General features: G+C 40.1%; 1 protein-coding gene across 3 annotated transcripts; it reads left to right on the top strand.

Moving 5' to 3' along the window:
* Nucleotides 1-1,458: 1,458 nt before the first annotated feature.
* MED18 (mediator complex subunit 18) lies at nucleotides 1,459-9,754 on the top strand. 3 transcript variants are annotated; one of them, XM_077898884.1, is made up of 3 exons: nucleotides 1,459-1,623; nucleotides 2,426-2,568; nucleotides 8,850-9,754. In XM_077898884.1, the coding sequence occupies exons 2-3, from the start codon at nucleotides 2,496-2,498 to the stop codon at nucleotides 9,401-9,403; spliced, it is 627 nt and encodes a 208-aa protein (XP_077755010.1). In that variant the 5' UTR covers nucleotides 1,459-1,623; nucleotides 2,426-2,495; the 3' UTR covers nucleotides 9,404-9,754. The 3 variants fall into 3 exon arrangements, with proteins under 3 accessions (XP_077755010.1, XP_077755009.1, XP_077755011.1); XM_077898883.1 differs by having other exon boundaries at nucleotides 1,459-1,636; XM_077898885.1 differs by lacking the exon at nucleotides 1,459-1,623 and having other exon boundaries at nucleotides 2,430-2,568; nucleotides 8,786-9,754.
* The last annotated feature ends 8,340 nt before the right edge of the window (nucleotides 9,755-18,094 follow it).

The following is an 18,094-nucleotide window of genomic DNA, read 5'->3' as shown; positions in this document are numbered from 1 at the left end:
TCTATACCCTAATTCTGTTTAACTCAGTGTCCTTTTGAACATACTGTTCCCTTCACCTGAAATTCCCTTTTCTCCCTTCTTTATCTAACACCTATTGACCCTTCAGGTTACTCTGGGCATTGATTACCTTTTCCAGGAATCCTTCCTTGATGCCCCCAAGATGGACCAAGCATCCTGCTTGCTTCCAAAGGGGATGAGCTGTTGATATCTCATTTTCCTATTGAATCAAACATCATAGTACAGACTCCTTAGTTTAACCCTCTGATTCCCACAACATGCCTATAAACTCATTTGAGGATACAGATGGAGTTAACACCTAACAAGATGTCGAGAACAGTCTAGACCTTCAAGAAATGTTCAATATTTTAAAAATTAATGAATGGGAGATAGTGGATTACAGCAGGGGAACTAGAGCTGTAAGTCCAGTACAGTAATTAAGAGAGGGCTCTGGGGATCCCTGGGTGGCTCAGCGGTTTAGGGCCTGCCTTTGGCCCAGGGCGTGATCCTGGAGTCCTGGGATCGAGTCCCATGTTGGGCTTCTGCATGGAGCCTGCTTCTCCCTCTGCCTGTGTGTGTGTGTGTGTGTGTGTGTGTGTATGTGTGTGTGTGATGAATAAATTAAAAAAAAATTTTTAAGTGAGAGGGCTCTGAAGTCAACAGCTTATATTGGTATTGCAGCCATTCCTTTGCATGTTATTTAACAACTCGTTGCTTGGGTTTCCCCATCAGTAAAATTACCGTAATCATTGTACTTGGCTCATAGGGCTACTTTGAGGATCAAACTTAAAGTTTTGGTATTTTGTTCATTATTTATTGCCTTAAACTTGTAAAATACCGCATTGAAATAGTATTTATCTTAGCTACCCAGTTTCTGGTGTCCCTTTATTTTTTTCACTCCGAGGGTACCTCTTTCACTTCATTCTAGTCCTCACTTTGCACCTTATATGCTTGACAAATATTAGCAGCGTGCAACAAACATTCATTGAATTTATCTTCCTATATTTTCAAATTAAGTAAAATATATACAGTGAAGTGAACAAATATTAAGTGTATTGCTGAGCTCCCTAATTGTTCAGAACATTATGCTTTGCAATAAAAGGTGTCTCTTGGTCGTCAGGTACCCAACAAAAAAAGTCTATTTTGTAAGTCTGTTTACCGCAGCTCCCTTCCCTGGGCTTTCTTTTGCCCCCGTCAGTTTCAAGAGATTTCCTAGACAATATCATTCCAGATCGTCGAGCTTGAAAAAATATTTTCCTAGAGGACGCCAAATGACGTCAAGCGCCTCCCCTCCCCCGCCGTAAATCCCCGGGAAGCCTCCAAGGCAGGCCGCCATCTTCCATACCGCGGCCCTGCGTCTCGCGCATGCGCTTCTGTTTGCGAGGCTGCAAAGAGCGCGGTTTGGTTTTTTTTTTAATCCCTTCTCGGCACCCTTACGTCGCGGAGCACCAGTGTCAAGATTTGCGTGACGTCCGCTTCCTGCCGGAAGTGGAAAGAAAAGAAGTTGTTGCACTACCTGGAGGGCTTTAACTTTAGGGCTGGGGGCTAGTTATTTAAATGCTGCTCGGAGGTGCTGGAGAGGATACATTACCCACTCTGCGAGAAGAGACCAGAGCGCGCTCGGAGGTGTGTTTCTAGTGTAAGTGGGCACGTGTCTTTGATGCTGCCTTAAGAGGACCTAAACCATCCTTTTAAAAGAATTTCACGCTTCCCCCCTCGCTCTCTTGGAAAGGCGTTTTCAGAGAGACGGAACGCCTAGATTTCAGTCTGATTCAAGCTCCGCCACCGACTTGCTGTGTATCCTTGGGCCCCTCTCCGAGACTCAATTATCTTCATCTATAAATTGAAGAGTAGACAATCTTTTAACAGACAACCTTTCAGTTCTGAATGTTTTTACATGTCCGAGCCACAAAGTCTTGGTTGGTTAAATATCGTTGGCCCCATTTTATAAGGAAGACATTGACTTCCAGGTTTGATGACTTCCTCAAAATTACACAGAAAACGTTTAGACACTGAGACTGGAAAGGTTGTGCTGTAACTCCATGACCAAGTATCCTTTGTATATTTCTGTATCATCAGTTCCTGAAGCTGGCCTATAGCAGTTACTCAAAAAATTTGAATGGTTGAATGAATCTTTTCTTTTTTTTTTTTTTTAATTTTTTATTTATTTATGATAGTCACACACAGAGAGAGAGAGAGAGAGAGGCAGAGACACAGGCAGAGGGAGAAGCAGGCTCCATGCACCGGGAGCCCGACGTGGGATTCGATCCCTGGTCTCCAGGATCGTGCCCTGGGCCAAAGGCAGGCGCTAAACCGCTGCGCCACCCAGGGTTCCCTGAATGAATCTTTTCATATCGAGGCCAGTGACACAAACAGATCTATTGTTTCTGTGCCCCGCTCATGTATTAACGATGTAACACTTCTCCAGGTGTTTATTGTGCTTTACTTGACTGGAGAGTCCGAAACCAGTTCTGTTGTCTTCAGCTCAATCAGACACCATGGAGGCACCGCCAGTCACCATGATGCCTGTCACTGGAGGCACCATTAATATGATGGAGTACCTGCTGCAGGGTAAGTAAACCAGGCAACTTGGATGACCTGTTTTCCTCTTTCTGATCAGCACTGTGGGGATGAGAGGCTGTTACACAAAGGCAGCCTGCATAATTTCTGGCACCCAATAAGACAACAACTTTTAAAAAATCTTTAAATGTTAATTATGGTCACCAACACATAACATTAAGTGTACATACAGTTCAGTAGTGTTAAGTATATTCACATTGTTGTATAACTGATCTCTAGGAACTTTTTCATCTTGCAGAACTGAAAGTCTATACCCATTAAACACTAATTACTCCTTTCCCCTCCCTCAGCTCTTGGCAACCACTTTTTGACTTTGTTTCTGATTTTGGCTACTTTTGATATCTTAGATGAATGGAATCATACAGTGCTTGTCTTTTTATGACTGGCTTGTTTTGCTTAGCATAATGTCCTCAAGGTTCATCCTTATTGTAGCATCTGACGGGATCCCCCTTTTTAAAGCTGAATAACATTTCATTGTTTGCATAATCTGTTTATTTATAATTTATTTATTTACATTTTTAAAAATTTATTTATTTGTCATTTGGGTTGCTTTCACCTTTTGGTTATCATGAATAATGCTGCAGCAAATGTGAGTGTGCAAATATCTCTTCAAGATCCTGCTTTGAATTTTCGATATATGCCCAGAAGTGGGATTACTGGATCATATAGTAATTCTATGATACTGTCATTAGCCCCATTTTATAGATCAGGAAACAGGTAAAGTACCTTGTCCAGATGAGAAAACTCAAGATCCAGAGAGGGCAGTGATTTTCAGGAGGTCATTTAATGTTAGTGGAAGAGGTTAGACTTTAATTCAGATCATCCATTTAGTAACTTAATATGAACAACATTATTAATTTTCACTCCTCAAGCTACTTTTCAGTCTTTCCCAACCCAGTAAGTGCCACTGTCATTCACCAGTTGCATGAACCAAGCATTTAGGAGTCAATCTGTTTTTCACTTTACCCCCACATCTAGCATATTTCTAAATCCTATTCATTTTACTTCCAATGTATCTTTTAAATATTCTCTCCACCTACAGTACCACACCCTGGTTTACCATCCCTCATTTGAACTACTTTAGTAACCTTTTACTTATTCCATTGTTTCTACTTCTGACTAGCACTATCTCTTCTCATACCAATAGGTAGTCAGCTTTTTATTTTTTTTATTATCTTTTTTTTTTTTTTTAAAGTAAACTTTATGCCTAGCATAGGGCTTGAACTCAGGACCTGTACATTAAGAGTTGTGTGCTCAGGACACCTGGGTGGCTCAGTTGGGGGAGCATCCAACTATTAACTTTGGCTTAGGTCCTGATCTCAGGGTCTGGGATCAAGCCCCATGTCAGGCTCTGCACTCAGTGGGGAGTCTGTTTCCCTCCCCCTCCATCTGCCCCTCTCCACCAGTGCAGGGCTCTCTATCAAATCTTTAAAAAAAAAAAAAAAAAAAAGGTTGCATGCTCTAGCAACTGAACCTGGTAACAGTGTAACACTTCTCCAGGTGTTTGCTTTGCTTGACTGGAGATTCTGAAACCAGTTCTGTTGTTTGCAACTTAATCAGACACCATGAAGGCACCTCCAGTCAGCATTATGCCTGTCACTGGAGGCACTATTAATATGATAGAGTCCCTGCTGCAGGGGACCTACCAGGCATCCCCAGTAGTTATCTTTTTTTTAAATTTGTTTTATTATTTAAAATTTCAAACATAGGAACATCTGGGTGGCTCAGCAGTTGAGTATCTGCCTTCGGCTCAGGGTGTGATCCTGAGTTCCAGGATCAAGTCCCACATCAAGTTCTCTGCAGGGAGCTCTCTGCTTCATCCTCTGCCTATGTCTCTGCCTCTCTCTGTGTCATTAATAAATACATAAAAAATATATTTTAAAAAGTTTAAACATAAAGAAAATGGAGACTGATATACTGAACAGTCCATTTCTATCATCTAGATTTCATTTTGCTTCATATTGCCATATTTGCTTCATCTTTTTTCTTTCACTGTTTTTTTTTAAGTTTTTTTCTTAAGAGGGACAGAGATTTTTTTTTTTAAGATTTTTATTTATTTATGAGAGACAGAGAGAGAGAGAGAGAGGCAGAGACACAGGCAGAGGGAGAAGCAGGCTCCATGCAGGGAGCCCAATGTGGGACTCGACCCCAGGACTCAATCCTGGGACTACCAGGATCACGCCCTGAGTTGAATGCAGGTGCTTAACCACTGAGCTACCCAGGCATCCTGGACAGAGAGAATCTTAAGCATCCTCTACTCCCAGCACAGAGCCTGATGCAGGGCTTGACCTTACAACCCTGAGATTATGACCTGAACCAAAATCAAGAGTCGAATCCTTAACTGATTGAGTCACTCAGGTGCCCCTTAAGATTGTATATTTAAGTAATCTCTACACCCAACATTGGGCCCAGACTTACAACTCTGAGAGCAAGAGTCACATGTTCCACTGACTGAGCCACCAGGTGCCCTGCTTTTGCTGTTCTTTTTTTTTTTTAATTTTTATTTATTTATGATAGTCACACAGAGAGAGAGAGAGAGAGGCAGAGACACAGGCAGAGGGAGATGCAGGCTCCATGCACCGGGAGCCCGACGTGGGACTCGATCCTGGGTCTCCAGGATCATGCCCCGGGCCAAAGGCAGGCGCCAAACCGCTGCGCCACCCAGGGATCCCTGCTTTTGCTGTTCTTAAAGAAAAATTATTATTATTTTTTTTGTAGGATTTTATTTATTTATCAGAGAGAGAGAGCGCGCACAAGCTGGGGGAGAGGCAGAGGGATAGGGAGAAGCAGACTCCCCCTGAGCAGGGAGTCTGACTTAGGGCTTGATCCCAGGATTCCAAGATCATGACCTGAGCCAAAACCAGCTGTTCAACTGACTGAGCCACCCAGGCACCCCTAAAAAAAATTTCTACCTCATAACATTTTACCCTTAAACTCTTCAGTATGCATCTCTAAAAAACGGATATTTTTCTTCATAACCTTAATATCATCATTATTATCTTGAGAAAATTAATAACACATCTTAATATTATGTAACATCTATTCCATATTCAAAAGTTTCTCCCCAAAATGTTTTGTAACTAGGATGCAATCAAGTATCATGCATTACATTTGATAATTGTGTCTCTTAAGTCTCTCTTAATTTGGACCAGTCTCCCCTCACCTACACTTTTTTCCCCCCACGCCCCCCCCCCCGCCCCCCATCTTGTTGAAGAGCCCATACCAGTTTTCCTGGAATTATCCTTTTAAAATGTAAATGCAGGGCACCTGGGTGGCTTAGTGTTTGAATATCTGCCTTTAGCTCAGGTCATGATCCCTGGGTCCTGGGATCGAGTCCTGCATTGGGCTCTCTGCAGGGAGCCTGCTTCTCCCTCTGCCTGTGTCTCTTACTCTCTCTGTGTCTCTTGTGAATAAATAAATAAAATATATTTTTTAAAAATGTAAATCCAATTATGTCTTTCTCTGTTTTGTTGAAAATGAAGTGTGGAGCTCAGTGACCTTTGGGTAAAATACCATCTTCACCATGGATTATATGTCAGGCTTACATGCTATGGCCCAGGCCAAGTCCTTATCATCCTCATTATCATCCTCCTCCTTATAGCACTTCAGGCAAACTGATACTTTTCCATTTTCTTTGATTCCTCAAGCCCTTTCCTATCTCTGTGGCTTAGAACTTGATGATCCCTCTGGCCCAGTACTTTTCTCCAACTATTCAAATAACCATCTCATTTTCATCCTTCCAGCCTCAGTTTAGTTGTATCCCCTGGGGGAGACCTTCTCTCACACCAACCCTTTTTTTTTTCTTTTTTAATTAATTAATTAATTAATTAATTTATGATAGTCACAGAGAGAGAGAGAGAGAGAGAGTCAGAGACATAGGCAGAGGGAGAAGCAGGCTCCATGCAGGGAGCCCAACGTGGGATTCGATCCCGGGTCTCCAGGATCGCGCCCTGGGCCAAAGGCAGGCGCCAAACCGCTGCGCCACCCAGGGATTCTCACACCAACCCTTAAGAGAAGTCTTCTCTTCTCCACCTCTCCAATTGTTCTCTATCCCATCTCCTTTTATTTCCTTGTATTTGTTTGTTTACTTATTTATTTTTTGTTTTCCCCAATAAATTGTAATCTCCATTAGGGCATGGACCCCTACTTCCTAGCATAGTGTCTGGAATAGCATTCAAGAAGTATATGTTGATGAACCAACACTTACAAAGTCCTCAAGCGTTTGAGAAATGAACAAACACATGTCTGATACTGTCCTGAATATAGGGTACAATGTATTGAATGTAAGACTTCTTCCCTGCTCCCATGATCTTCTATCCTATGGTTACTGGGACCTGATCTGTTGCTTTTACTACAATACTCCTAATTTCCAAGAATTCAGTCCTTTGATCCCACTATCAGTATTTACCATGGTAACAATATATACTCTTATTTAAATGATTTATTCAATAAATATTTGAATATGTTCCCAGCAGTGGAGGAAGAAAGATGAGTAAAGCATCAATACACAATTGATATATCGAAGATGACTAAAAAATTGAGGTGATAATGCTTTTAAAGAAAACTAAAGGGATCCCTGGGTGGAGCAGTGGTTTGGCGCCTGCCTTTGGCCCAGGGTGCGATCCTGGTAGACCCGGGATCGAATCCCACGTCGGGCTCCCGGTGCATGGAGCCTGCTTCTCCCTCTGCCTGTGTCTCTGCGCCTCTCTCTCTCTCTGCGACTATCATAAATAAAAAAAAAAAAAAAAAAAAAAAAAAGAAAACTAAAGCAGAGAGGTGGAAAGATATTGGAGGAAGATGTGCTGTCTTATTTAGGGTGATCAGAAAAGACCTCTCTGATAAAGTGACACGAGCTGAAGACTTGAAGAAAGTATTCAGGTTTGGCATGCAGATACCAGTGAGAAAATTTTTCTAAGTGTAGGGGCTAAGGGAAGAGGTTCTGAATAGAAATACTTTATCAAATACTTGGCAATTTTAGGAAATAACAGGAAGATCACTGTGGCTGGTGAGAGGATCTAGGGAGATAGTGGAAAGAAATGATGTTGGACTGGTAGCAGGGACCACAATGTATAGGGCCTTGTAGATGATGATAAAGACATTGGGATTTATTCTGAATGACAAGGGAAGGCATTGGAGGATTCTGAGCAGAATATCATTATCTGCTTTATATTCTAAAAAGACCACTTGGCTGTTATGGGGAGAAGGGTAGAAGCAGGCAAGAAATAAAGGAGATTTGGACTAGATGGAAATGAATGAGGGGCTGAGAAGTGGTTGGATTATGCATGTATTTTTAAAATATGGATTGGGTGTAGGATATGGGGGAAAGAAAGGAATCAGGATGATTCTGTGGTTTGGAGCCTGGGGAACTAGAAGCAGAGAGCTTCCATTCACTATGATGGGAAAGACTGCAAGAGGAATAAGATTGTGAAGGAAAAGCCAACAATTGGATACTCAACATATGAAGATGAAGATATCTGTTAGGTATCCACGTGGAGAAACTGAGTAGACAGTTGGCTATATGAGTCTATAGTTCATGAGTTAAACATGGGAGGCCTCAGGGCATAAGTGGCATTTAAAACCATAGCACCAAATTAGGTCACCTTGAGAGGAAGAGATTGTTAAAAAGAGGACCAGGATTGAGTCCTAGGATCCTTTAGTATTTAGGGAAGGTGAGAAAGATCCAGCAAAGTAGACTTAAAAGGAATGGTCAGTGAGTTAGGTAAAGAACTAAGAGTTGTGTCCCAGAGGCCAAGGGAAGAATAGATTCAAGGTGGGTATAATCTAACAACCATGTCAGATGCTGCTAGGAGGATGAATAAGATGAGAACAAAGATCAGTCTATTTTTATGGAGCACTTCATTTTCTTTTACTTAAATATTTTACAAAAAAAGGAAATGTTATAATCTATAGATCGAAAACTTGTGTTGCTAGAAATAAAAGATAATTTTTTAAATAAATGACAAGGGTACTATTATTCTCGTTGTTAAAGCCTCTGAGCCCAGAGCCCACTGGCAATTAGCATTTAGGGAAGGCCTAAAGGCTTTCTAGTACCAAATAAGACAATGCAAAAAACTGAAAGGGGATTAAGTTTCTCATAGTGTTATCTAATACCTTGGCAGCATAACCCCTCTGAAATCTCATATATTGGACCTGTGCTCTACAAAACACTGCAATAAACTGTTTCGGTTTTTCATTTAAATTTTTTCAGTCTTTTGCTAATCCCAGTACTCCAAATGAAAGATGGGACTCAACAATGCTCTTTTGTTCTTCAGGAAGTGTTTTAGATCACAGTTTGGAAAGCCTCATCCATCGCCTTCGTGGTTTGTGTGACAACATGGAACCTGAGACTTTCCTTGACCATGAAATGGTGTTCCTCCTTAAGGGCCAGCAGGCTAGTCCATTTGTTCTAAGGGCTCGGCGTTCTATGGATAGGGGCGGGGCACCCTGGCATCTACGCTACCTGGGACAACCGGAAATGGGAGACAAGAACCGCCATGCCCTGGTGCGAAATTGTGTGGACATTGCAACATCTGAGAACCTCACTGACTTCTTGATGGAAATGGGCTTCCGCATGGACCATGAGTTTGTTGCCAAGGGTCACTTGTTCCGTAAGGGTATCATGAAGATTATGGTATACAAGATCTTCCGCATCCTGGTACCAGGAAACACAGACAGCACTGAGGCCTTGTCACTTTCCTATCTTGTGGAACTGAGTGTTGTTGCACCAGCTGGGCAGGACATGGTCTCTGATGACATGAGGAACTTTGCCGAGCAGCTGAAACCTCTGGTTCACCTAGAGAAAATAGACCCCAAAAGGCTCATGTGACTAAGACAGTCTGACCGCCACTGGGGCCTATCCTCACCTGTTATAAAAGAGAAGATGTTACAAATGCCCCATTTCATTACTACCAGCCAGGCATTCTTAGGAGGACAGTAAGAACTTAGTTGGGTCTTTACACTGTTTTCCTCATGTGACAAGTTCACTTTTGTGACAGCCTTTCCAAATTAAAGGCTCAGGATAACATGAGAAGTCTATCTAGTCCCTTTGTATAAAGAGAGGAAACTAGAATAAATTAGCTTTGAGAAAGAAAAATCTTTTAATTGTTTTGCTATTTGTGTGTAAGGTTTATAGAGACTGTGAGCTTGTATTGTGGGGTAATAAAGGCTATGAAGAGAAGCATCTGTGATTCCAATTCTTTATTACCCTGCTAATTCGGGGTGGATTCACTACCAATTGGAACCAAAAAAAATGACAGTTTTTTTTTTTTTTTAAGATTTTATTTATTTATTCATGAGAGACACAGAGGGAGAGGCACCATAGGCAGAGGGAGAAGCATGCTCCATGCAGGGAGCCCGATGTGGGACTCAATCCTGGGACTCCAGATTGCCCTGGGCCAAAGGCAGATGCTCAACCACTGAGCCATCTAGGCATCCCAAAAAATGACAGTTTTTAGTTTGAATCCTGATAAAGGTAATAGTTTTTACCTTTAACCAAAGTAGCACGTTCACTGAAAAACTTTTCTTTATTTATTTTTTAATATTTATTTATTCATGAGAGACACACAGAGAGAGAGGGAGAGACACAGGCAGAGGCAGACGGAGGACCAGGCTCCATGCAGGGAGCCCAATGCCGGACTCCATTCCAGGTCTCCAGGATCATGCCCTGGGCTGAAGGCAGACGCCCAACCACTGAGCCACCCAGGCATCCCTCTTTTTTTGTTTAATCTATAATTAACACCTTTCCAGGATATTAGGCTGTAGTGTCCTTCTGTAAAAACAAAAAACCTCATTTAAATAGGGAAATCGAGGTAGAGATTAGTTTTCCTTGGGCTAATACAGATATTAATTAGCAGAGCTGGCATGTAAATATTAATAATCATAATTGCTATGTGTATCCCATTATATGGATTTTCCACAACTTAATTGATTCTTCTACTTTGGGATTTTTATTTTGTTCCCAGTTTTTGGCTTTTATAAACAATCCTCTAGGAGTGCCTGGTGGCTCAGTCTGTTGAGTGTCTGACTCTTAGTTTTGGCTTAAGTCATGATCTCAGGGTCATGGGACTGAGCCCCACATAGAGCTCTGTGCTGGGCCAGGAGTCTGCTTGAGATTCTCTCTCTGCATGTGCTCTCACCAAAAGAAATGAGTAAAATCTTAAAAAAAAAAAAAAAAATCCTGTAATGTGAGTGCTTTTAATAAAATCATTGTTGACTGTTGACATCTGTGAGTATTCTTTAGGATAAATTTTAGGGAACTGCTGAGTCAAAGAGTATGCACTGTTTTAAGACTTCTGCTGTGCATTGCCAAATGCCTTGCAGAAATGTCCCAGTTTTCACTCTCACCAGCTGTAAATGAGGTTCCTAAAAATGTTGCCAAAACTGGATGTGAGTGTGAAAACTTGTTTTTCCCATTTAATGATAAATGGTAACTAGTTTGAATTTTCTTTTAATTTTTAAATTTTATTTATTTTTTTATGTAAGCTCTGTGCCAAATGTGAGGCTTGAACTCACGACCCAGGATCAAGAGCTGTGCACTACACTCTACCAACTGACCCAGCCAGGTGCCCGAGTTTTCTTTTTTTAATTTTTATTTAATTTTTATTTTTTTTTAAGATTTTGTTTATTTATTCATGAGAGACAGTTTTCTTTTTAAAACACTCACCAAAAAAAAAAAAAAAAAAAACACTCACCAGGGCCACCTGGGTGGCTCAGTCAGTTAAGCGTCTACCTTCAGCTCAGGTCACCATCACAGGTTCTGGAATTGAGCCCTGCATTGGTCTTCTTCTTCAATGGGGGGTCTGCTTCTCCTTCTCCCTCTGCAACTCCCCCAACTCTCTCTCTGTCCAATAAATAAAATCTTTAAAAAGAAACTCATCAGTGAAGTTAACATTTTTTGTTTATTGGACATTCTTTTTCTTATGTGACTTGCCTTTTCTTCATTGATTATTCGTTTTATCAATTTATAAAGAGCTTTTTATAAAAATTGTTCACATTTATCATTTGAATTTAATATTTTTCTTTATCTGAGAGCGAGCACGGATGGGAGGGGGGGCAAGGAGAGGGGGAGAGAGGGAGGGAGAAGCAGACTCTGCTGAGCAGGGAGCCCAACAAGGGGGCTTCCATCCCAGAACCCTCAAGAACATGACCTGAGCTGAAGTCAGACACTTTACCAACTGAACCACCCAGATGCCCCAACATTTTTCTTTTTTTAAGTAACAGTTCTTAGTGGGATAAAAGTGTTGCTCATTTTAATACTTCTCAAGTTTTTAATAAACTGAAGAGAGTTTGGTTTGCTAAAAATTTGTAGGTTATTCAAATTTTTCATTTTTTTCCATAATCTCCATTTAGATCACACCCCAGTTGAGCTACATTGGACAGATCATAATTCTCTTTGGAGTTACTTGAAAAATTATATGAATATTCTGTTAGGATGCTTTGGGCTACAAGTAACAGAAAAGCCATCCAAAGCTGCCTTAAACAGTAAGGATAGAATTATCTCACACAACGATAAGTTCTAAGATGGGGCACTTCCAAGTTGGTTAGCTGGTTATTTCTCTGGCTGTGGGATCCTGTTCTTGGCTTTCCCCTGAATGTTTTCAAGATAGCTTCCCCCACCCCCACAGTTGCAGATTGCATAAATGGGTAAATCCTCTTCCTTTCTTCATAGCATATTAGCATAATGATTCAGACAAGGCCCCTTCTTGTTTTTTCCTCTTCCCCTTTTATTCCTAAACTCTATTCTCATTCCCTCTATCCAGTAGGCACCTATTCTGATATGTTTGATGGATGTCTGATGCCTGTCTTGTAATATGTAGAGTTATATGAACATATTCAATTCACACAAATGCTACTGTGCTATAAATGGTTTTTTTCTTTTTAAAAATAACATTGCTTTAACTGTTGTGTATAAACGTACCTCATGACTTAAAACTTGCATATGCTTTCATATGAAGAGGAATATTGATACTCGAGTAGTGCTTAACTCTGGCAGGTGCTTTAAATGCTTTAACTTATATACTTCTCACAATAGAGCTAGGGTAGATATTATTAACTCCCATTTTGTAGAGTGAGACACAGAGAATTTACTCATTTTCTGCTTCTGTTGTTCAAAGTCAGAATTAGCAAATGGAGACTGGATTTCAATTCAGTCTAGCTCCAAAATCCATGTACATCCCCACTTTGCACCCACCCATGTTTTTTACACATTCAGTCCCTTGAGGATGGAAACCTAGATTGCCGTCAACTCTATTACTATAAAAAATGCTAAAATAAGCAAATTTGTAAATTTAAAAATATTTATTTGAAAGAGAGGGAGAAAAAAAACAAAAAGAAAGAGAGGGAGAGCACAGAGAGACAGAGAGAGAAGCAGGCTCCCTGCTCAGCAGAGAGCCCAAAGTGAGGCTCAGTCCCAACACCTTGAGATTATGATCTGAGCTGAAGGCAGATGCTTAACCAACTGAGTCCCCCAGGCACCCTGCAAATTTATACATTGTTGTGGAATATTCCTCTGAACCATATATCATGAGCATACTCAAGTTTGCCAGATATTGCTAGATAAATTTTTAGAATGGCTCTGCTATTTACATTCTTATCACCAGGATACAAGAACTCTTATACCTGGATCCTCTTTCTAATTTGTGCTGCTTTGGAGGATGTCAAATGGTAGCTCTTGGTTGTTTTGTTTTGCATTTCTCTGGTTATAATCAAATTTGAGACTTTTATAATATGCCTTTTTTTTTTTTTAAGATTTATTTATCCATGAGAGACACAGAGAGAAAAAGGCAGAGACATAGGCAGAGGGAGAAGAAGGCTCCTCGCAGGGAACCTGATGCAGGACTCGATCCCAGATCCCAGGATCACACCCTGAGCCAAAGGCTGACACTCAACCACTGAGCCACCCGGGCATCCCATAATATACCTTTTTATATAGGAAATTATATGGACTTCTTAGTATGTGAAACTGAAGTATTTATATCTTTCACCTATTTTTCTAGTTGGTTCCCTGTCTTGTTAGTTGGTAGGAAAGATATGTATATTCTAGACGTTCCTTGTTTGTTTTAAACATTGCAGTTCCTTCTCCCAGTCTGTCACCTTCCTGTTAACTTTGTGATGTGATGTTGTTAGTTAAGCAGATGCCCTAAATTTTGACCTTATGATGTGGAGTCTTGTTTAGGAAGTTTTTATTTACCCAGAGGTAAGTTTTTTTCTTTTTATCTTTATAGTTTTTAATTTCTGACATTTAGTCTTTAACCTATTATCCACCTTTAATGTAGTCTCAAGTAAAAATCCATAGTTTTTCTTCATATGGTGAATTAGTTTTTCTATCACCATCAAAAAAGCCTTTTTAGGGGATCTCTGGGTGGCTCAGCGGTTTGGCGCCTGCCTTTGGCCAGGGGCGCAATCCAGGAGTCCTGGGATCGAGTCCCACGTCGGGCTCCTGGCATGGAGCCTGCTTCTCCTTCCTCCTGTGTCTCTGCCTCATTCTATCATAAATAAATAAATAAATAAATAAATAAATAAATAAATAAATAAATAAATAAATAAATTTTAAAAAGCCTTTTTAATGCTGTGTGAGCCACCTTTATCACATATTAAGTTCTTTCTAAACTCTCCATTCTACTTTATTGGTCTTTTTCTTCGTTTCAATGCCAGCAACACAATGTTTTTATTACTGAGGCTTTGTAGTAGAGCCAGTTCTACCAGTAGGGCAGGTATCCCTACTTTTATTTGCCTCTCAAAATAGACTTAGCATGTATTACTATCCAACTTCAGATTATTCTTTTACTGCTTCTCTACTAGAATGTAAGACTCATGAGGAGGAATGCTCTGTTTTGTTTCCTGCTATGTCCCTAGCACTCAAAACAATGTCTAACCTTTGGTAGTCACTCTGAATATTTGTTAAACAAATGAATAAAATCTTTACACTGCTGAGGTTATACCAATTATGACATTTATTCAGGTTTTCTTATGTCCCTGAATAGAGTTGAAAAAATTTTTTAAAGATTTATTTATTTTAGAGAGAGAGTAAGGGAGCAGGGGGGAGAGGCAGAAGGAGAGAGAGCCCCAAGCAGATTCCTCGCTGAGCACAAAGCCTGACACGTGGCTCAATCCCATCCCCCCAAGACTCTGAGATAATAACTCAACCCAAAACCAAGAGTCAGATGCTCAATTAACTGTGCCACCCAGGTACCCCTGGTCTATTTTTGACAGACTTTCTGCTATTGGGCCATCCTTGTATTCCTGGAGTCACTCCAATGCACCATGATACTATCTTTTAAATTCCCTGTTGGATTTGAGTACCCATTATTTTGTTTAGGATATATGAATTACGGGCTACTTTAATTGCCATCCAGAGATCTATCCAATGTGACTACTCCCTATTTTTCCAACTTGGAATAAGCTAAGTACTATGCTGGATTCTGGGCTACAATAATTGCTAAGATACAGTCCATTTCTTTAATAGCTCCCATTATAATGGCAGAAACAGACATTTATACAGTTTGTATAGTCATAAAAGGTATATGAACAAAGGTCTTCTTCCCCAGATGAATGACCAAGCAGATTTGTTTCCTTTTCCTTGGATATACCTCAACACTCTGGCATATGTATTATCTTTCTTAATACCCTGTCCTCTTTGCCTTTTCCATTCATTTCTGCCTATGTGACTCCTGCATAAGCAAAAAGCAGGATAAAAAAAAAAAAATCAAACAATGGAAAGCATCTAATATAGTGGTTTAGAGCTTAGGCTTGAGAGACAACAAGGTTCCAATTCTAGCCATGGCATTTACTAGCTATGTGACCTTGCATGTATTGCACCACTCCCCAGAGGATCTATTTCCTCATCTGTCAAACTGAGAAGAAGAATACCTTCATCATGTAGAAGATCTTATGAAGGCTTTCGACACAGGGCCTGACAGTCACCAGGATTTTCCCTTTCTGTCCTGCAGTCATTCCTGGACCACAAGAAGGTTAAGAATCTCTTAACCTCCGATTTCTGACATTTGATGGCAACTAAGTAGCATCATTTGTTTCGCATTACATTATGTAGTCCGTATAGTAATACTTTATGTGTCTGGCTTCTTGCACTGCCATTTTTTTAAAAGATTTTATTTATTTAAGAGAGAGAATGCACACACAAGCAGGGGGGAGTGGCAGAGGGAGAGGGAGAAGCCGACTCCCTGCTGAGCAGGGAGCCTGATGCAGAACTCAATCTCAGGACCCTGAGATCATAATGTGAACTGAAGGCAGAGCCTTAGCCAACTGAGCTACCCAGGCACACCTCACACTGCCATTTAATAGTTGTTTGTGTCTTGCCCAAGTTAGTTAAACTCTCAGAATGTCTATTTTCTTATCTGTAAAACAGGAATATAATAATACCTACTTCATAGAATTGTCATATGAATGAAATGATCAATATGCATAAAGGCCTAATGGAGTGATTGACATATAAGTGCTTAATACTTCTTAGCTGTTTTTAGTTTCAGTATTATTAAGAAGACAGTATGCTTCTTATAGGGAAGAACTGTATCTTATAGTATAGCATAATGGTTAAGACTATAGAGTCTTGTTCAAATGTGAATTCCACCTCAAGTATGTTCCTCAAGCTGGGAAACCTCTCTAGGCCTTAGTTTTCTTATCTGCAAAATGGGAATGATAAAAGAACACAGTTTGTAGAGGCTGTTTAGGGGTTAAATGAAATAGTCGACTCATTGAGCATTTAGCACTGTGCATGGCATAAATATTCTTTTTTTTTTTTAAGATTTTATTTATTTACTCATGAGAGACACAGAGAAAGAGAGAGGCAGAGACATAGGCAGAGAGAGAAGCAGGCTCCACACAGGGAGCCCGATGTGGGACTGGATCCCAGGACTCCAGGACCATGCCCTGGGCCAAAGGCAGGCGCTAAACCACTGAGCCACCCAGGGATCCCCAATATGTATTTCTTGCTCAATTATTATGTGCTAGGTAATGTGCTGTTTTATTTAGCAAGGTTCTATTTTATATCTGTGAACTCCATGACCCCTGCCTAGCTTAGTACTACTCATATAATAACCTTTCAAATATTTATTGAATAAATGAGTGAGTGAATAAGTGAATGCTGAGTAGTATGCCACAAGAATCTTGCTTCTGTAAGCTGGTTTGTCCTAGGTTAACATTCTTCATTCCTCTGAGATGAGTTAGTGTGTAAGCCATAAGGTTTAGCATCTGCAAAAAAGCAGGAGATTATGGAAAGGGGGAGGTGTTAGACTGGCTTTTTTATTTTAGAGAAATCACTCATGCTTTAGTACTTGAACTTATTTCTCAGAACTGGTAAAATGAATTTTAAAACATTGCTATAAACAAAAGTGTGGGACGCCTGGGTGGCTCCACAGTTAAGCGTCTGCTTTCTGCTCAGCGCATGATCCTGAGTCCCGGGATCGAGTCCCATGTCGGGCTTCCTGCATGGAGCCTGCTTCTCCCTCTGCCTGTGTCTCTGCCTCAGTCTCTCTCTCTCTCTCTCATGAATAAATAAATAAAATCTTAAAATAAATTTTAAAAAGTGGTAAAAGTTACAACACTCAATGTCATGGAGAACATAGAGAAAGGAGCACCTTTCTGGAAGAAATAAAAATTGATGCAACTGTTCTTGAGAGCATTTAGCCTAAGGAAATAATTAAAGATGTGCACAAAGGTAAGTTTAAAGCTGGTCGTCTTAGTGATGTGCATAGTAGCAAAAAATGGGAATAATCTAGATGTCTCATAAAAGGAGGTGGGATAATTAAATGATACTTTATTCACAAATGGAGTATCTTGACATCATGCAAAAAAAAAAATTGTAGTAGTGGTTTAATGACATGGAAAAATATTCCAGATACTTACTAACTTTGTGACTTTAGACAGATTACTTAACTTCTCTGCCTCAGTCTCCTTATCAGTAAGTGGGAACATTAATACTGCCTTCCTTATAGTTATCATGAGGATTAAATGAATTATGTATCAAGTTCTGCATCGGGCTCCTTGAATGGAGCCCACTTCTCCCTCTGCCTGTGTCTCTGCCTCTCTCTCTCTTTCTCTGTGACTCTTATTAATAAATAAAATAAAATAAAATAAAATAAAATAAAATAAAATAAAGTAATAAATTGGGAGCTGAAAAAATAGTTCATCCAAACCAAATTTGAGGTCAATTGGTTTGACTCCCCCCCTAAAAATCCAAAAAATTATATGAACAATAGCAAAAATTTGTAAATATGTGTCATTTCTCAAAATACGTATTTTTTTTTCAAAATAAGTATTTTTAAGGGAGCCACTTATTTAGATGTTTATCTTCTGATATATTTGTTTTTTCAAATTAATTTCATCACTTCACATTTACACCTCCAAGGAAAACACAGAAACAATTATAGTCAACCTGACAGAATGCCAGTGTGATGACTCATATCCTGTTCACCTCTAGAGTTCAGTGTTGGTTCTAGTGTCAGGCCCCACTTTGCTAAGAACCTGCCACTGCCTAAGGGCATCCTGGATGTGTGGGTCCATC

The sequence above is a fragment of the Canis aureus genome, chromosome 5 (genome assembly GCF_053574225.1).
Source record: "Canis aureus isolate CA01 chromosome 5, VMU_Caureus_v.1.0, whole genome shotgun sequence".
NCBI lineage: Eukaryota > Metazoa > Chordata > Mammalia > Carnivora > Canidae > Canis > Canis aureus.
Note: the sequence above shows the minus strand (reverse complement) of the source record. Positions and strands in the feature narration are given on the sequence as shown.